General features: G+C 41.7%; 1 protein-coding gene across 5 annotated transcripts in view; it reads left to right on the forward strand.

Moving 5' to 3' along the window:
• The first annotated feature begins 1,237 nt into the window (after positions 1 to 1,237).
• The window catches only part of LOC120066011 (regulatory-associated protein of mTOR-like), a 195,043-nt gene continuing 177,780 nt past the window's right edge, over positions 1,238 to 18,500 (forward strand). For all 5 annotated transcript variants that reach the window (XM_039017056.1, XM_039017073.1, XM_039017064.1 and 2 more), the window contains exons 1-2: positions 1,238 to 1,680; positions 3,240 to 3,414. In XM_039017056.1, the coding sequence (XP_038872984.1) occupies positions 3,247 to 3,414 (168 nt within the window). In that variant the 5' untranslated portion in view covers positions 1,238 to 1,680; positions 3,240 to 3,246. The remainder of the gene's footprint in view (positions 1,681 to 3,239; positions 3,415 to 18,500) is intronic.

An 18,500-nucleotide genomic window follows, 5' to 3' on the forward strand; every position in this document is an offset into this window, starting at 1 on the left:
TACATGATGGATGAACTTTTTCAATCTCTTAGTAGAGAGTAAACAGAAAGTGGGTTTCATTTTTGTCACAGGGACAGATGGATGTGTTTTTTTTTCTCTCCAGTGTTTCTTCTAAAACCTTAAACACCCACTGAGTGAGGAATGAGCACAAAAGGCAGACAGCAGTGGATACTAGGGAAAATAAAGAGGCAGCTGCTTTCTGTGTGAATTCACTTGTTCGGTGGAAACAGGCAGTGAGAATTGCAAGGTGCAATTCAGCAAACATTCTTGCGGCCGAGTAACCCCGAGGTAAAAATCTGGTCAGAAGGAATGTAACAACAGACAACCAAAAATATGCTGGAAATGTCTTTGAGCACCACCCTGCGTCCCCTCCCCCATTACTTTTCTCTGGCTAAAGAATTGCATGTGCTTCTTTTCTAGAGAAAATCTAATTAGGTAAGAAAGGGCAACCTTTGAATGTTATACTTTAAAGAAGTACATTTTAAATGTTTGAAGAGGCAATCTGCAGTTGCTTCATCCATTTTTGGAATTAATTATATGTACCCACTGATTCTTTGGTGAATATAACTTATACATGCCTCATTAGCTTAGTTCAACTGTTTTACCCGATTAGGATCCAAAATATAAGCTTGTTTTACTCCAATGTTTGTAAACAAAGTAAATGTAAACAAACACTATATAGCCTCAAAATATGGTTAAAACTATCATTCTGATATCATGGATGGTCAGTCCTAGTGTTGGTCAGTCCTGTCTATGAATTTGAGAGTGATTACATTTCTCCAGCTCCATCTTCTAGCTTTTTACCGAATTAGGGGCGGGAGGGTGCTTTGTTATTGCCCATTTAAGGTATTTTATGTTTGTTTGGATTATAATACACTATCTTGAAAGATTTCACTTTAAAACATGATGTAGTCTATAATTGCGCAGTGATCTTGGGATAAGGCACTACTTGCACTATCATGGTAGGCCTATGTAGTATGAGATATTACTATAGTGGGGCAAGCTTAATAAAAAGTAAGATTTTCAACAACATGAGTCTCTCAAAATGTACAGAATGCAATAATAAACGTATCTTTTTGGATCGCATTGAGACATCACAACATAACTGTATGGAATATTTAGGACTTGACTTGACTATTTAACTTTTATTTTGATGAAAGGGACATTCACTGACCATGATGACGTTTTTAATGACATCTTCAGTCCAGGCCTGGGTGCTACAGTGCATTGTGGGTCTTTCCCAAGATGGCGGCGCCCTTGCAGAAGTGCTGAACGGTTGTCTCTGGAGAAATAGTTGGAATTGTTTGTTAATTTCACGGCAACTAGTTTACAACACTTGCCACGTCGACACACGTTTGTGTCAGAAGACCATACGACAAGCGTCATTGACAGCTCGAGCCTGACAGCGCGTGGCGTGGTTGTGGCAGAGTGTCCGTGTGAAGATGGGCCTCGTCTCGAGCCCCTTCCCATAGCAAAGAGCAGCCGTGGGGAGAGAAACCGCAGATTTCCCTGCAAACACATACCGGTCGAACTTGGACCTGTCGGGTTCGACATTGTTTACAAATTGTGGACGCTACCGTACAATTTTCTTTCAAGAATTATCTGTGCGACCGCGTCTATAATAGTCAGGAGACGGAAAGGTTTCCCACCCCGTATCGAAGAGGATTCTACCGTGCCAAGGTCTGTACGCTGCACGCCACCCTGTGAAAAAGGCAATTTCTGCACATTTGCTTCACTTGCCAGTCATTATTTTCTAAAACGTGTATCTAACTACTGTAGCTTGCAATTCCACAAGTAACATGAAGCACGTGCAGTTTTACAAGCATGAAGTACAAACCTGTGATAACAATACTAGCTAGTTGTCGGCTAAGGGTCTGCTAGTTAGCCACAAGCTAACCTGTCAAACTCGACCCCGAACTCTAGAACAGCCACGCGCGAGCATGGTTCAACCTCTGCAGTTTGATAACGTTCTACCGATTTCCAATTATGTTATGTATCATTCTGCAATATGTACTATCCCGTTAGAAAATAGCATTTCCATGTAAGTTAGCCAGTCCATTCTGCATATTATCTACCATTTGACGGCTAAGTTAATTTAAAGGGAATTCACTGGTGAGACGTCATTGTCAGAGTTAAACCTTTTTACACAGCAAATGTTAACCGTGTCGAATGCAAATACAGTAACTACTAGTTATGTACGTATTAGAACGATAATATGCTCACTACAGCACATCATGACAAACGAGTCTTGCATGGTTGTACTTTGTTTTGAAGCTAACGCTGTTGAGTTCATATCCCACTCACCAGGGCCACCTGTGGTGAATGGGGTTTAGGGATGTGAGATTGCTGATTATTATTGTCCATGGTATTTATTGGTGGTGGTTTAGCTTTGGGACGGACACAACATCCGGAGTCTGTGTATTGGTTGGACTCCCTGAATTGTGGCTGGCAACAGAAAATAACCCAACCACCAAAAAAACGTTTCCTGTTAACAAAGGCATATGTATAATCTCGAGAAACTGTACTTACCAGATGTAAAGTTAAATGTCTCCCTCGCTATCAAATAAACGTCTGAATCCAACTTTAGCCTGAACAGCACCATATTCATGTTGAGTTAGACAGCAGGAAGCTATTAGGCCATGCAGTTCAAGGGAGACTTCCGAGCACGAAATCTACTGCTGTCTACACAGCTGGAATATGGTGCTGTCTACACAGCTGGAATATGGTGCGGTTCAGACAAGTTGGATTCAGACGTTTATTTGATATCTAGGGTCACATTTCACTTTACGTCTGGTAAGTAGAGCTCCTTGAGATTATACAAATGCCTTTGTTGACAGGAAATGCTTTTTTTGGTGTGGGCAGCTATATTGTGGTAGGGTTATTTAACATTGCCACCCACCAGAACGATTAACAACTCAGGGAGTCCAATCAATACAGACTTCTGATGTTGAGTCCCAAAGCTAGGTGGTGGTAGTTTTTAACCCAGAGCTGCTCCTCATCTGACTGGTATTGTGAGCTGGTCTATGGCTAACCCAATGCTGCCCAAACTGTCCCAGTCATTAGGAAGCAGAGCTTAAAATGGTTGAATAGTTTGGGTCAACAATAGATTGCATGTTAAATATTTATCATATTCCTCAATGTTACACAAAAACATACTGTACAGCTATATCCTATTATTGAATGAAGAAACCTTTTTTAACATTGACCTCAACCTGACCTCCTCTCCATCTCTCTCTCAGGGCCCTGATGAAAATGGACTCGGAACTGCTGCACTCGCCGGCCGTGTGTCTGGCTGAGGAGGAGGAGGCGGACATGAGCGACTGGAACCTGCCGCTGGCCTTCATGAAGAAACGCCACTCAGAGAAGATCGAGGGCTCCAAGGCCCTGGCCCAGAGCTGGAGGATGAAGGACAGGGTAAGAGACGTCCTTATGGTACCGTTGCACCCGTTGTCCCAAGTAGAGGTCGACCGATTAATCGGACTGGCCGATTAATTAGGGCCGATTTCAAGTTTTCATAATCGGAAATCGGTATTTTTGGACACCGATTCTTTTTTTACACCTTTATTTAACTAGGCAAGTCAGTTAAGAACACATTCTTATTTTCAATGACGGCCTAGGAACGGTGGGTTTAACTGCCTTGTTCAGGGGCAGAACAACAGATTTTTACCTTGTCAGCTCAGAGATTCAATCTTGCAAACTTACAGTTAACTAGTCCAACGCTCTAACCACCTGCCTCTTATTGCACTCCACGAGGAGCCTGCCTGTTACGCGAATGCAGTAAGAAGCCAAGGTAAGTTGCTAGCTAGCATTAAACTTATCTTATAAAAAACAATCAATCATAATCACTAGTTAACGACACATGGTTGATGATATTACTAGTTTATCTAGCGTGTCCTGCGTTGCATATAATCGATGCGGTTCGCATTCGCAGAAAAATAACTGTCGTTGCTCCAACGTGTACCTAACCATAAACATCAATGCCTTTCTTAAAATCAATACACAGAAGTATATATTTTTAAACCTGCATATTTAGCTAAAAGAAATCCAGGTTAGCAGGCAATATTAACCAGGTGAAATTGTGTCACTTCTCTTGCGTTCATTGCACGCAGAGTCAGGGTATTTGCGATAATAATAAACGTTTTGTTTTCGAAATGATAGTTTCCGAATTCGACCATATTAATGACCAAAGGCTCGTATTTCTGTGTGTTATGTTATAATTAAGTCTATGATTTGATATTTGATAGAGCAGTCTGACTGAGCGATGGTAGGCAGCAGCAGGCTCATAAGCATTCATTCAAACAGCACTTTCGTGCGTTTGCCAGCAGCTCTTCGCAATGCTTCATGCGCTATTTATGACTACAAGCCTATCAACTCCCGAGATTAGGCTGGTGTAACCGATGTGAAATGGCTAGCTAGTTAGCGGGGTGCGCGCTAATAGCGTTTCAAACGTCACTCGCTCTGAGACTTGGAGTAGTTGTTCCCCTTGCTCTGCATGGGTAACGCTGCTTCGAGGGTGGCTGTTGTCGATGTGTTCCTCGTTCGAGCCCAGTTAGGAGCGAGGAGAGGGACGGAAGCTATACTGTTACACTGGCAATACTAAAGTGCCTATAAGAACATCCAATAGTCAAAGGTATATGGAATACAAATGGTATCGAGAGAAATAGTCCTATAAATACTATATTAACTACAACCTAAAACCTCTTACCTTGGAATATTGAAGTCTCATGTTAAAAGGAACCACCAGCTTTCATATGTTCTCATGTTCTGAGCAAGGAACTTAAACGTTAGCTTTTTTACATGGCACATATTGCACTTTTACTTTCTTCTCCAACACTTTGGTTTTGCATTATTTAAACCAAATTGAACATGTTTCATTATTTATTTGAGGCTAAATAGATTTTTATTGATGTATTATATTAATTTAAAATAAGTGTTCTTTCAGTATTGTTGTAATTGTCATTATTACAAATAAATTAATTTGGTTGGTCTTCATTGGTCGTGTTTCTAGGCCCAAGCGAGTCTCTTCTTATTGGTGTCCTTTAGTAGAGGTTTCTTTGCAGCAATTAGACCATGAAGGCCTGATTCACGTAGTCTCCTCTGAACAATTGATGTTGACATGTGTCTGTTACTTGAACTCTGGAGCATTTATTTAGGTTGCATTTTCTGAGTCCGGTAACTGTAATGGACTTATCCTCTGCAGCAAAGGTAACTCTGGGTCTTCCATTCCTGTGGCGGTCCTCATTAGAGCCAGTTTCATCATAGCGCTTGATGGTTTTTGCGACTGCACTTGAAGAAACTTTCAAAGTTCTTGAAATGTACCGTATTGACTGACCATCATGTCTTAAAGTAAGCTTAAAGTGAGCTGTAATATGGACTTTGTCTTTTACCAAATAGGGCTATCTTCTGTATACCACCCCTACCGTGTCACATCACAGCTGATTGTCTCAAATGCATTAAGAAGGAAATTTCACAAATCAACTTTTAACAAAGCACATCTGTTAATTGAAATGCGTTCCAGGTGACTACCTCATGAAGCTGGTTGAGAGAATGCCAAGTGTGTGCAAAGCTGTCATCAAGGCAAAGGGTGGCTATTTGAAGAATCTCAAATATAAAATGCATGTATATTTGTATTTGTTTAACACTTTTGGTTACTACATGATTCCATATGTGTTATTTCATAGTTTTGATGTCTTCACTATTATTCTACAATGTAGAAAATAGTAAGAATAAAGAAAAACCCTTAAATGGGTAGGTGTGTCCAATCTTTTGACTGGTACTGTACATGCAAGCACCTGTGCGTCCTCGGCCTCAGCCTCAGGCAAACAGTCAATGGATGTAACAGCGTTGCCCCTCAGTGTCATTCAAACTGCCTTTTTTTTGTTTATTTTGACTTTTTATTTTGTACTTTTTATTTTTGGCCGTCATTCTGTCCCCCGCCCAGCAACTCCTCTCCCACTTGTCTCCAGTTCCACGTTCCAACCTTCAGTTTCCCTCAGTCTGTCCTTCCTATCTCTGCTGGCCATCCTCTTCGGATTTCTATGTGCCATATGTCTTTCAATTATGCTGTGATGTTTAACATACAATTTGAATCTATTGAATAGAATCTGCACATTGCGAATTGAAGAAAAATACTTTTACTAAGAGTATATTAGTAATTGACTGACCGGGTCTATCCAGATCTACCAACAATGCTATTTCTAAGGCAAGTTTTAGATGAATGTTATTTTTTTTCAGCCATTCCTGAACCTGAGACTCGAAATAGGCTACATAAGGGCAATACCAGAACAAATGGTCTATTGATTCTATATCCTCACAACAAAATCTACAGATCTGCGATGATTGTATGCCCTAAATATTTTGTTGGTGGCAAGAATTCTGTACAATAGTTTTAGCTGATATAGACAAAGTCGTTGTTATATATCAACTCATACATCCTGTGCAATGGAATCGGTATATCAACAATCTCTTGCAATCTGTATGGCAGGAACATCTTGCTATAACATTACCATCATCACGGTCTACTGCTTTAGTAGAGACAATTCGTTCTACAGCGAGACTTCCACATTCAACCTTGTTAAGGTTAGCCTCCGTCTATATTGTTCCCCATTTGTAGAAATTCATTATAACTCTGCTTCAGGCCAACCCTAGGTGCTTTGACAGTGGAATTTTAATGTTTTTCTCTAGTAAATGGTGACAGTTGGAATTCTGTGTTTCTATTACACCTGCCAGGGCTTATATGAAAAGTGCTGTTAGATCCCTGCAGCACTAGCTACCTGATTGTTTCATAGAGTCTGTTATGGAGAGCTATGGCGGCAATAATGCGAAGTGTCACATTGCAATACGCTTCGCCGGGTGACTTAGTATCCCTATTGGCAAGACATTCACCCAAATGACATTAACACACTTTTGCTAATATGACATAGAAATTAGGCTTCTACACTGTGCTTCAGGCGCTGAATTATATTGTAACCATAAACATTTAATTCATATATTAATTCCAAAACAGGAGAGATTCTTTGGGGTAAGACAAAGGGACATTCTTTCTCTAACACTGCTAGAAAATATGCCTAAATAATTTAGGCTAGTTTATGTTCTACAAAGAATACATTGTTTTGCATCAATTCATTTAATTACTCTACCCGTTTTGATTGTGTGTGTCAGGGTTCCCCAGCTGGCGGCCTCCCCCATGGGTGATTGACATTTTTTTATTAGAATTTTTGCAAAACATTTTTATTTTATTTTTATTGTTGGACACAATACTGTAATTAAAAAAGAAATAATAATCTGTTCCAAAGTATTCCCACACATAATATAACTATATGTGATCCTATGCTAATGTAAGCAAGGTTTGAAATAGTTTTATTCAAATATCTTTGGGATTACGGTCAATATGCTGTCTACAAATGATTTGTAATTATGTTCTGACCATCCGCTCAAGAAAAAGAATCTGCTTAATGGTCCCTGGCCTACTGTTATTTACTACAGGGTGATCTACAGTGCCCTCCTGAATTATTGGAACCCTATGTAAATATGAACAAAAAATGCCGTGAATAAATGTCATTGTTTATCTGCTTGATCTGACACTCAAAATATCATATCAGTCTAACCTTTTGAGTTAAAATTGTTCAAAGAAATAAATCGTCAGCAAGAAATAATGATTTTATTCAAAAACATGCATCTCACAATTATTGGCACTCCTGCGTTTAGTACTTTGTGCACCCTCCCTTTTCCAAGATAACAGTATGGAGTCGTCTCCTATAATGTTTGATGAGGTGGGAGAACACAGGAAGGGATTTGAGACCATTCCTCCATAGAGAAACTCTCCAGATCTTTCAGAGTCCTTGGTCCTCGCTTGTGGACTCTCCTCTTCAGCTCACCCCACAGGTTTTCAATTTCGTTTAGGTCAGGGGACTGGGATGGCCATTGCAAAAGCTTGATTCTATAGTCAGTGAACAATTTTTTTTTTGCTTGATGCTTTGGATCGTTGTCCTGCTGGAAGATCCAACAGCCACCCAGGTTTTGACCTAAAATCTCCTGGTACTTGGAGTCCATGATGCCAGGTATCCCAACAAGGTTCCCAGGGCCTTTGGAAGTAAAACAGCACCACAACATCACAGCTCCACAACCATACTTCACAGTGGGGATTAGGTTATTTTCTGCAGAGCTCTTTTTACGCCAAACCCAGCTCTGGTGTTTGTTGCCAAAAAGCTCTATTTTAGTCTCATCAGACCATAGAACATAGTTTCAATCAAACCTGGTTCCAATGACATTTAGCAAACTCCAGGGGCTTCCGTTTGTGGGTTGGTGACAGCAGAGTCTTTCTTCTGGCCACCCTTCCAAATAACTTGTTGGCATATAGGTAGTGATTTTAATTGTAGCTTTGGAGACTTGATGTAACCAACTTTTGCAATTCTCTAACTGCGGTCCTTGGGCAAAAACAATTCCTCTTGAGCCATCCCTCTCACTGTGCATTGGGGGCAAAATACACTTGCGTCTTCTTCCAGGCAGGTTCATCACAGCTCCAGTTGTTAAACATTTCTTAGTTATTGCCCTAATAGTGGCTATGCGTATTTTTACAGGTGTAGCTATCTTTTTATAGCCTTTGCCTGATTTGTGAAGGTCAAAACCCTTTTTGTTTCGTTTAATTTGTCTTTGGCCTTTCTGATGTTGATGGATGACGTAAGTGAGTTTAGCCTGTGTCACCTCATAATTATACCCCAGTGAAACAGGAACTCATGGATGAACACAAGTTCCCAAAGATTCACATTTAACTTTAAAAAGTAATATCTTAATCGGAATATACATCAATTAGATTTTGTTCATAAGAATTTTTAGGGGTGCCAATAACTGTGACGTATATTTTTAAATAAAATAATTATTTATTGATGATTTTTCTTTGAACAATTTTAACTCAATTAAAGGTTAGATTCATATGATATTTTGAGTAAGATCAAGCTGATAAACAACATTTACATTTTTTCACAGCCATTTTTGTTCATATTTACCTAGGGTGCCAATCATGGTCCTGATAGCTAGCTGGCCATGATCCTGCTGATTTCCCACGATGCAGCACATAATTTACGGGCCACTATTTTGACTCCAAGGTTGCGGGTTGGGGCGGCAGGTAGCCTAGTGGTCAGTAACTTAGAGGATGCTAGATCGAATCCCCGAGCTGACAAGGTGAAAATCTGTCGTTCTTCCCCTGAACAAGGCAGTTAATCCACTGTTCCTAGGCCATTGTAAATAAGAATTTGTTCTTAACTGACTTGCCTAGTTAAATAAAGGTTGGATAAATAACAATTCAGGAGGGCGCTGTAGATTGACAGTGATGGATGAAAATGTTAGGGGTGGTACTAGGGTCTCCATTGGTTGTGTATTTTAAGAGTTAAAGCTGTTGAGAGGAGTGTGTTGTGATGGGGCTATCAAGTGGCCCGTAAATGATGTGCTGCATCGTGGGAAATCAGCAGGATCATGGCCAGCTAGCTACTACACTACAGACACTGTTGGGCTATCTCAGGATGACAGGTGGCAGGCTGCCCAATTACAAGGCCCATTGGTCAAGGTGGAGTCCGGTCCCTGTGGAGATGTCTGTAATTGAGTTGTGACCATGTCGATGTGTGTGGTGCGCTCATGAAGCAAAGCGGCTTGTGTGTGTGTGTGTACACCTGCTAGTATAGTGCAAGTTCGTGAATGATTCCGATGCAGGATAGGCCTGCAGAAACTCTATCATGGTCGGCCTAGTTGCTGCTACGAATCCCACAAACTCTGCCTCCCTGTTGGGTTGGTCTATGGCTGTTTCTGTGTGCTATATGGCTGTGTTTGTGGTATTGGGCTTTATGGGAGAGCTATGTTAATTATGGTACCCCAAAATAGTCATGGGTTTTCCTCTGTCCTATAGATGTCCTTGTCAGGGATAGAGGATGGTCTAGAGTCCTCTGAAAGGATACATTGTAACACTGAATGACATTGAGGCGCTGTGACATGGAGCAGTGCGAGACAAACCAACCCTAACCCCAAAGTACACGGTTAGTAGACCTGACTCATTGAGGAGAACCCCAACGGTTCCTTATTAGATGTTTATGGCTCGCTCACCCCCTGCCTGAACTGGGACTATAGAGTGAGCTGTTAGTGGATGAGCAGTGGCTCACTGGAGCGACAGAGAGAGGCTAGATAGAGTAAACCAGGTCGGATAGTGCCCTGTACAGAACAGCCAGACTTGAATCTACTAAACCAGAGAGAGGAGACTCTTGTTCATATCCGTGTCCAATACATAAGCACACAATAGTAGATCCATTTGAGGAGCTATGCCATGTACAGGGCTTGACCCTGATGTGACGCTCTAGACCAGGGTTTCCCAAACTCGGTCCTGGGGCCCCCTCTGGGTGAACGTTTTTGCCTTAGCACTACACAGCTCATTTAAATAACCAACTCCTCATCAACATTTGATCATTTGAAACAGCTGTGTAGTGCTATGGCAAACACCTAGTGGGGCCCACAGGACCAAGTTTAGGAAACCCTTCTCTAGATGTGGCCCCTGGAGTTAAACATCAGTATGGCTTGTATAAGAGTAGTATCGGAAACCCAGAGCTAAGAGCAACAGCACTAAGTCTGGGATTAATGGCAGATTGCCATAACTTCCAAAAGAAAATAAAATCTGGATGTTTCTCTTCAGACTGACTCTCCCAACAAATCACAAGGCAGACATGCCAGAATGTTGTAATTCAAAACCAAAGTTTGCAGGCGAAACCATTGTGGTGGTTGACGCAAACTAGCCACTTGCGAAATGCACTCATTAAAAATAACCTCTATGATCTCCATCTTCCTAGATACTATTTAGTGTCCTGGTGATGTTTAACGCTATGGTAACAAGTGGATAAGGCAGTGATGTAGGAAAGCAGGATGTCCCAACTCCGCCCTTTCCTCTATGCCAAACTGATGTATAATTAGACATGTAAGCCAGAACATTGATAGGCCTACGTTGTGGGAGGCAACCCGTCTGTCTAGAAAGGCTAGTACAAGAGGTCCGACCTAGACCCACCAGAGAGATGCACTTCATCTCTTCCGTTTTCTATCCTAATAGTCCAGGGACTGCTGTGGATAAAAGCAGAACATTTGATACATTCCTCAGATATGAAAACCTAGAAGGGATGCCCATTTCAAATGTTTCCAGGAAGCAAGTTATGAGATTTGCCATGCCCCCCCCCCCCCCCCCCAGAAAGAGCCAACCCTGCTCAGCTGCATGGCCTGACCTCCATGGTATGTTTAGGAAAGAATATCAGTCGTCGTCTGTGTTTATGATATCACTGTGTTGTGGTTAAGCGGGTAAGCTTGACTTCAAAACACTGTCTTCATTTCCGAGCTCTTTCTCCATGGCACCGTTCATAAGAGATGTTCCACCAATGACATGTGATGGTGAGGCCTGATGTCTGTCTGTGTATCAGATGATCCCTGACCCATGTGCCCACACAGTTGTTGATTCAGCACGCGAGACCGCACCCCTGTCCTGTCTCAGTTCCTCGTTAGAGGGACGCGGAGGCCGCACACATGGTCACACACACGTGGCACGAGATGGAGAGAGAGGAATATAATTATCCCATCTTACAATACAATAAATCAATACTAAATTGACGTCCACACCATTGTAGCAGGAGCGAAATGAGGCAGGTGTGCTATTTAGAATGTTTTTTTGGTCTTAATCAGTAATCCATCATGAATTAATTAACTGCACACAGGAAATTAACTAGGCCAATTAGACATGCGACCATTGACCTCTAAAAAGGATATCTGGGTTCTGTCAAAATCGGAGCTAGTCATTTGAAATCAATGCAGATGAGCGCTTCAATGAACCAACCACCTCTGCTTACTCTAAAGTACTGGCTTTCCAACAATGATTTCCACACATCCTCAAAAACACACTGCAATATCAAGCCGACTAATTGCATTACTTAGCTTTCTGCTGGGCTGGCTTCCTCCGTCTTTGCCATTATTTTCATCCTTTAAAAATATCTCGGTTCACCATGCAAAATGACTATATAATCGCCATGATAACCAGTGAATCTTCTTCAGGAGAGCAGTAAATCCAGGCTGAATAGCAGTCTGATCCAGGTACTGTAGATAGTCTTTGACGTGAATGTGGAGTGCCTCTGACGTGAATGTGGAGTGCCTCTGGCGTGAATGTGGAGTGCCTCTGGCGTGAATGTGGAGTGCCTCTGGCGTGAATGTGGAGTGCCTCTGGCGTGAATGTGGAGTGCCTCTGGCGTGAATGTGGAGTGCCTCTGGCCTGAATGTGGAGTGCCTTTGGGCTCAAATTCAGATCTGTATCAGAAGGACACATGAATGCGGAGATGAGCAGTTGGATGTCATTTCTACGCTGTATTTGTTGTAGTCCTATTGCTCACGTTTTGACTACAACATTACCTCTATAGGAACTCTATCGATATCAGCAGCTGCTGTGGTCTTTGGTGAACACTATTGTTGTGTGTGTTTGAGACCTGAGTGTGTGTGTGTGTGTGTGTGTGTGTGTGTGCACGCACACAAAGTGTGTTGTCTTTTTAAACTGGTAATTGGGTTTGGTAACTCCCCCTCTCATGAATAATCATGCATGGGACTCCAGGGAACTTTGAGCCATCCCCTCCCTTCCTCCGATCCAGCACCTCGGCCCATACGGATCAATGGCCAGTGACTATTCCATTTGCTAGGCCTGCTATAAATTAAGGCTATTTAAACAGAGGGGGCATCGATCTCCCCCGTGCCAGGGCAAGGCCTAGCAGGCTGGATGGCCTTGGAGATTGCAGCATCAGCTTGGGCCACTCACTTTATCGCCAGCAGGACACACATTAGGGCACAGTCACACTCTGATAAACGTTCATTATCACAAACCCTTGGAATCTGTCTTGAAGTTTCTCTGTGTTTTCCATTTGGCTATCCTTGACCAATAGTTAAGTACCGGTGCCATTCACCTGTATGATAGTGAGCATTGTGAACAAGTCCAAAAAAACAGATTGAACCAAAGTCCGCTTCAGCTTTCACCCTACTCCTCCCCTGTTATCTCTCTCTCCCCCTCTGCGCTGCTCCGAACAGGATTTATGGGATTATTGGAAATCCATGAGGTCCAGGAGACGTGTATTAAAATGTAATTTTGTTTAGGCTTTCCTTCAGATTAATGTTAACAATTATGGAGGACCACCCTTTTCAGAAGGAGACCATTGTTATGGAGGATCAGAGCCTCTCCCCAGGGGGGCAAGACTTAGCCTCCACCTTTTCATTCCCTTTGTCCCTCCCTTTTCTCCCCCTGTTCAGTGTTTATCTTCTATATTTTTAAACACAGAAAAGCTTCAAAAGTGTATTAAAGCATCACACTTTTTTGTACTGAGCTTGCTGCAACACGTACAGATTCTAGTCCCGATTCCTTTCATTTGTGGTTTCTGTGCTGGCTTGTAGCCCTCTGATACTTAATGAGCTTACCCAAATCCAATAGTCATTTCATTATTTCGGTGGCTAAAAACCGCCGCAAAATAACTGCCTACCAAACCACTAGAATATTAAAGAACCTGTCACAAGCCAAACATGTTTCTCTGCACAAGGCAAGCATCTTGGATTTGTCCCAATTGGCACCCTATTTCATGTATAGTGCACTACTTTTGACCAGGACCCATAGGGTTGCAGCGCTTGTGTCTCCTCCAGTTGGAATGTATGACATCAATAGGGGGACAATAGACTTTTCCACTGAAGTGAGAAATGAATGGGATTCAATCAATGGGAGCCAACATCTGGCTGCTGTCAAACCTAAATGCCACATTATCCTATTATGAATCCGACAGAGATTCTACCTCCCCATTTGTCTCAATTCTTTTTATTTATTTTTTTCATGCTAATTTCAGTGTTTTATTAGTCGCTCGCATATGATGTCGTTGGGAAACAAATCATTTCATTAGGGTTGTTTTATTGTGATGGTAATTACCTTAGTTTCCCGTGCCAGGCTGCAGTAATGTTGCTGGTGAATTAGTGGGGTGCTGAACAACGCCAAGTCAGGACAGAACGTCTGGCATGAACGTACCTCACCTCTAAAACTGATCTACAGGTGATGATTTGTGGTTGGGTGTGTGTGTGTGTGGATGGGTATTGGTAGACAGTTTGAAAGCCAGGACCTGCTTTTGGTGCTTGACTGTAAACCGTGTGGGTGCTTTTGTAGGTAGCTATGCCATCTTCAGTTTGAACAAACAACGCAAAGACACTGGAAGAATAATTGCAGTCACAAATGCTTACAGCTGTTTTCAAGTCAGTCAGTTAGGGCACTCCTTATCAATTGCGGCCATAACTATTGTTTGTAAAAATAGGAAAGATATTTGCCATCTCCCCAAGAAATTCAACACATTAACTTTTTTCCAGGGATAGGTGTAAAACCTGCATACTGTAGACTGTGTGCGTCCGAAATGGCACCCTATTCCCTATTGAGTACACTACTTTTGACCAGAGCCCAATGGGATGCAGCTTTTGTAGATTATTTGACGCTGGGCTGAAAATTCACCCAGGTGTGTTGTCATTTCAGCTATAGTATCTTTAAATGGCACGTCCCAACTGACTTATCCCCACTGGGGTCAATGTATAAGAAAGCAGTCATGCCTACCGGAGGTTAGTGTAGTGAAAGTATGGCCTCTATTAGTGAGGGATCCTATGGGACAGAGATGGGATTCACATCCACACTCCTATGGGTTTGATTAGAGTTGTAACCACAATGTTGTGGGAAATGCCATGAGTTTCTTTCCCCCTCTCAGCTTTGCTTACTCCGCAAGCTCCTCCTGCACTTGTGTGAGATCCATCTGAGACCTACCTGCATCTTTTATTGTCTCCTGTATCTTGACCTCTACTCCCGTCTCTGCTTTGTGTGTGTGTGTTAGGGCTGTCCCTGACCTAAAAACAATCTTGTTCGATTCTGTGTTGCGATCTTCAGTGAAAAATGATTATTTTGATCTAATGCTTCGTTGAGAAAGTATGTGCAGTTGAAATTGTCATAGAAATTTCCAGGATGATGAAAGGACGTCTTTTCCTGACGTTGAAATCAGGTACATTTTTGATTCTGAATGAAAGTTGAAAAGACGTCATTTACATTTGTTGAAAGGACATCTTTTTTTGGTAATTAATTCTACACCCAAATTTCAACTGCACATACATTCTCAATGTATTACGCATTCTATCACAATAATGCATTTTAAATCTATTCAATATAGGAAAGGAAAGAGGCGCCAACTAAAGATTGCAACAGAATATGTATTGTTGCTCCCATCTGTCCCATGCACTTAAGTTTGTTTTTCAAAAGCTTTTAAATTGGCAGCGACTTTGAAAGGAGTCCAACCAACAGACCACTTCAACAACATTCTCAGTAACGGTTACAGATATGTTTCTTTCTATGACTAATATGTTGTTTATCTACCTTAGTTGAATGCACTGACTGTCAGTCAGTCTGGATAACAGCGTCTGCTGAATGATCAAAACGTCCAGGAAATCCGTCTTTTCATTCAGAACCTTAAACCTTCCTTTTTTGGGGGGATGTATTTAACAAAATACATCTTACTGGTTGATGTCATTGGGAAATTTTACATGGAAATTCTCCCTGGTCCCTAAACGTTTTCGCGCCGTGAGAGAAAGCAGAAATGAAAGAACTTTACATATGTCAACTAGATGTATGTATTCATTCTATAATTTTCTGACATTCTGGTGAGCAAGGATTTATTTAGTATTCTAGAGCATCAAGTAATGACAAGAGAAGCTGCATATTTGTAATTTTAGACAAGTTGACTAACAAATAACCTACTTAATGTCAGAAATGATGAGCAGAAAAAATATCTAAATGAGGCTCAACTTTTGTTGTTGTCCCGCATCCCCTGTCAAAAAATTTAAAACTGACGTCCCGGGGCAAATTAGGAATATTATTTATATTCTATGATACAGGGATACTAGTGAGTGGAATGTCAAAGCTGCATGTAAACGGCTTATCCTCAAGTAATACCTTAATCGGGATTGGGCTATTATTCAGAATACTATGTGCATGTAAACGTGGTCACTGACGTGAGCTTGCTCATTGACTATTACTCAGGCGTTGAGAAAATATGCACAAGGCTAGTAACACAAGGGTAGGAGCTCCTCAAGTAAAAATCAGTGCAGGGTTTCAGACTGCCCTATCTGTTCTCTCTCTCTGTTTGTGTATGTCCATGTGTGCCCCAATGGATCAATCTGTGTTCAGGTGCACATGTTTACCTGACCCTGTTTCCTGTCCCCCTGGGCTACAGTAAATTGCCTGGTAGGAGCAGTAGCTACAGAACTCTGCTAACCACCATAGATCAGGCACATATTGAATTCAATACCCTTCTGTCTGCAATGAGCTTCGGCCTTTCTGTTCGTCAGCTACAGAGTTCCATTAACTTCAGTTATCCAGGCACACATTCAATTAAATACACTTCAATAGACCTTTCTTGGAAAGTCCTTGGGAGACAAATCAATCACCTGTAAATGTGATCTTTCTTTCTGATGTATCATTAAGCGATATCTGGGCAAGGTTTATATACAGAGTTGTGACTGCTTTAAAAAAAATAAAAAATATATCTATTTTTATTACAGAAAGCACATGAACACTGAATCGTGACTTGTATCGGAGTCGTGACAGTCTACAGACTTCTAAGAGAAGTTTGTTAAGTTCTTCCCTCCTCTCCAAGCAGAACCCTTTTGGTGTGTTCTCTATAGTCTAGTCTTGGCATAGTGTGGGACCCAGCCTCAGTCTTGCTGATAGACAACATGGCGCTTCACTCCAGATCAGGTCAGCAGCACTGAGTGGTTCAGAATTGCAAAGTCACTTCAGGCTATGCCAACTATACAGACCTGCCAATGGATCCATCCATGCCAGAGGGCAAGGTCAAAATAGTGTGTATGGCTGTCCAAAAAAACGATCTTACCCCAGGACACCTCAAGTAATGAAAAATACAAAATAAATGCAGGAGCACTTTTTCCCAATATTTGAAGGACAAACAAGGGGCTGACGTTTCGCCGTGTCCGACGCCTGCGGGAGCTCGTGTGTGTACAAATAGAAGGCCAAACCCACCAATGGTGTGCGTGGCCAAAGAGCTCCATTTCCATGTCATCTGACCATAGCAATGTCTGGAGTTTGCTAAATGGCATTGGCACTTAGATTGGCACCGGTGCTATGGTCATATGACACAAAAATAAAGGTCACCACCGGTGGGTTTAGCCTTTGAAAGAACAATTCATATGGAGAAATAGCTCATCCCTACTGTAAAATATGGTGCTGGATAGGGATGTAACAATTCAACTATATGCATTGGACCTGTGAGGGAAAAATTACGTATTCACCTTATTTGTTGGCTATGTAACAATTATTTACTTAACGAACAGTAAGATATTTCTGTCCTGCTAATGCTGTGTTTTATGGTCTCCACTCTAGCACCCTGCAGCTAGTCTGGGTGTTGAGGACATGGGTTCTACTAGAGATAGCTTGAAGCTGACAATTGATTTGTGTTGGTGATTATAACTTAAAAGCTAGCATTCCTTAGACAAGATGTGGTGTGTGTGTGTGTGTGTGTGTGTGTGTGTGTGTGTGTGTGACTCGAGATAGAGAGAGCCTGGAAGAGTTAAGAACAATGCCACATTGTCTCATCTTCCTGGCATCTGGGAAACTGAAAGACCATCCTGTGTAGATAACCAAGGTGCCTTATGGGAAGGTTAGAAGTGACTGACTAAGCAATCTTGGTATCAGCTATATAAAAACTGTGCATCGTCTGTAAAGGCTAGACTCTCAGCCTAACAGTCATTCAAGACTGGTGGGCTGACGGTCTCATTATTGCAATAATTAATCGATATTAATTAAAGATGATTGTTTGAAGAAAAATGTAGCATGCATCTGCCAGAAAATCGATTCAATCGCCGTTTCACTTTATTTATGGCTCATATTACATTCTTTCTACCTTCCGAAAATACCCTCCTATTGGGACAACTGATGCGTCCACTCCTTCAGTGTGGAACTAAGCCTGTATCTGTGAGTCATTTTGCATGCCAAACAACCCAAGGCAATATCAGTAGCCTAGTCAAACTGAGCACCATGCCCAGCTTCGCCAGGTAGGCCGCCTGTTCCTGATCTTGCACATCTGCACGGCATCTTCAGCATTCAAATGCTAAAATGGCTTGTGTGATATTATGTTATTAGTAGAGTGACAACCAATGTCATTTGCTAGGTTATTGTTATCTATGCGCTGTTGAAAATGATGTTTTACCGGAATAAAAGTCAACTACCAGAGGAAAGTTAATTATTACTAGAGGAAAGTGGGAGAACAAAAAACGTAGGCTACATTGCCCCTCGATACGTTTCGAATCGTCTTGAAAGGAAAAAATGCACATCTGATATTAAATTGAAGGACAATCAAGAGGCTGACATTGTTGTCAGATGCCTGCCTCAGAGCCGTGTAGTGCGTGTATGAGGAGTCAAGAGTCTGAGC

This window comes from Salvelinus namaycush, chromosome 2 (assembly GCF_016432855.1).
Source record: "Salvelinus namaycush isolate Seneca chromosome 2, SaNama_1.0, whole genome shotgun sequence".
In the NCBI taxonomy this organism is placed as follows: Eukaryota; Metazoa; Chordata; class Actinopteri; order Salmoniformes; family Salmonidae; genus Salvelinus; species Salvelinus namaycush.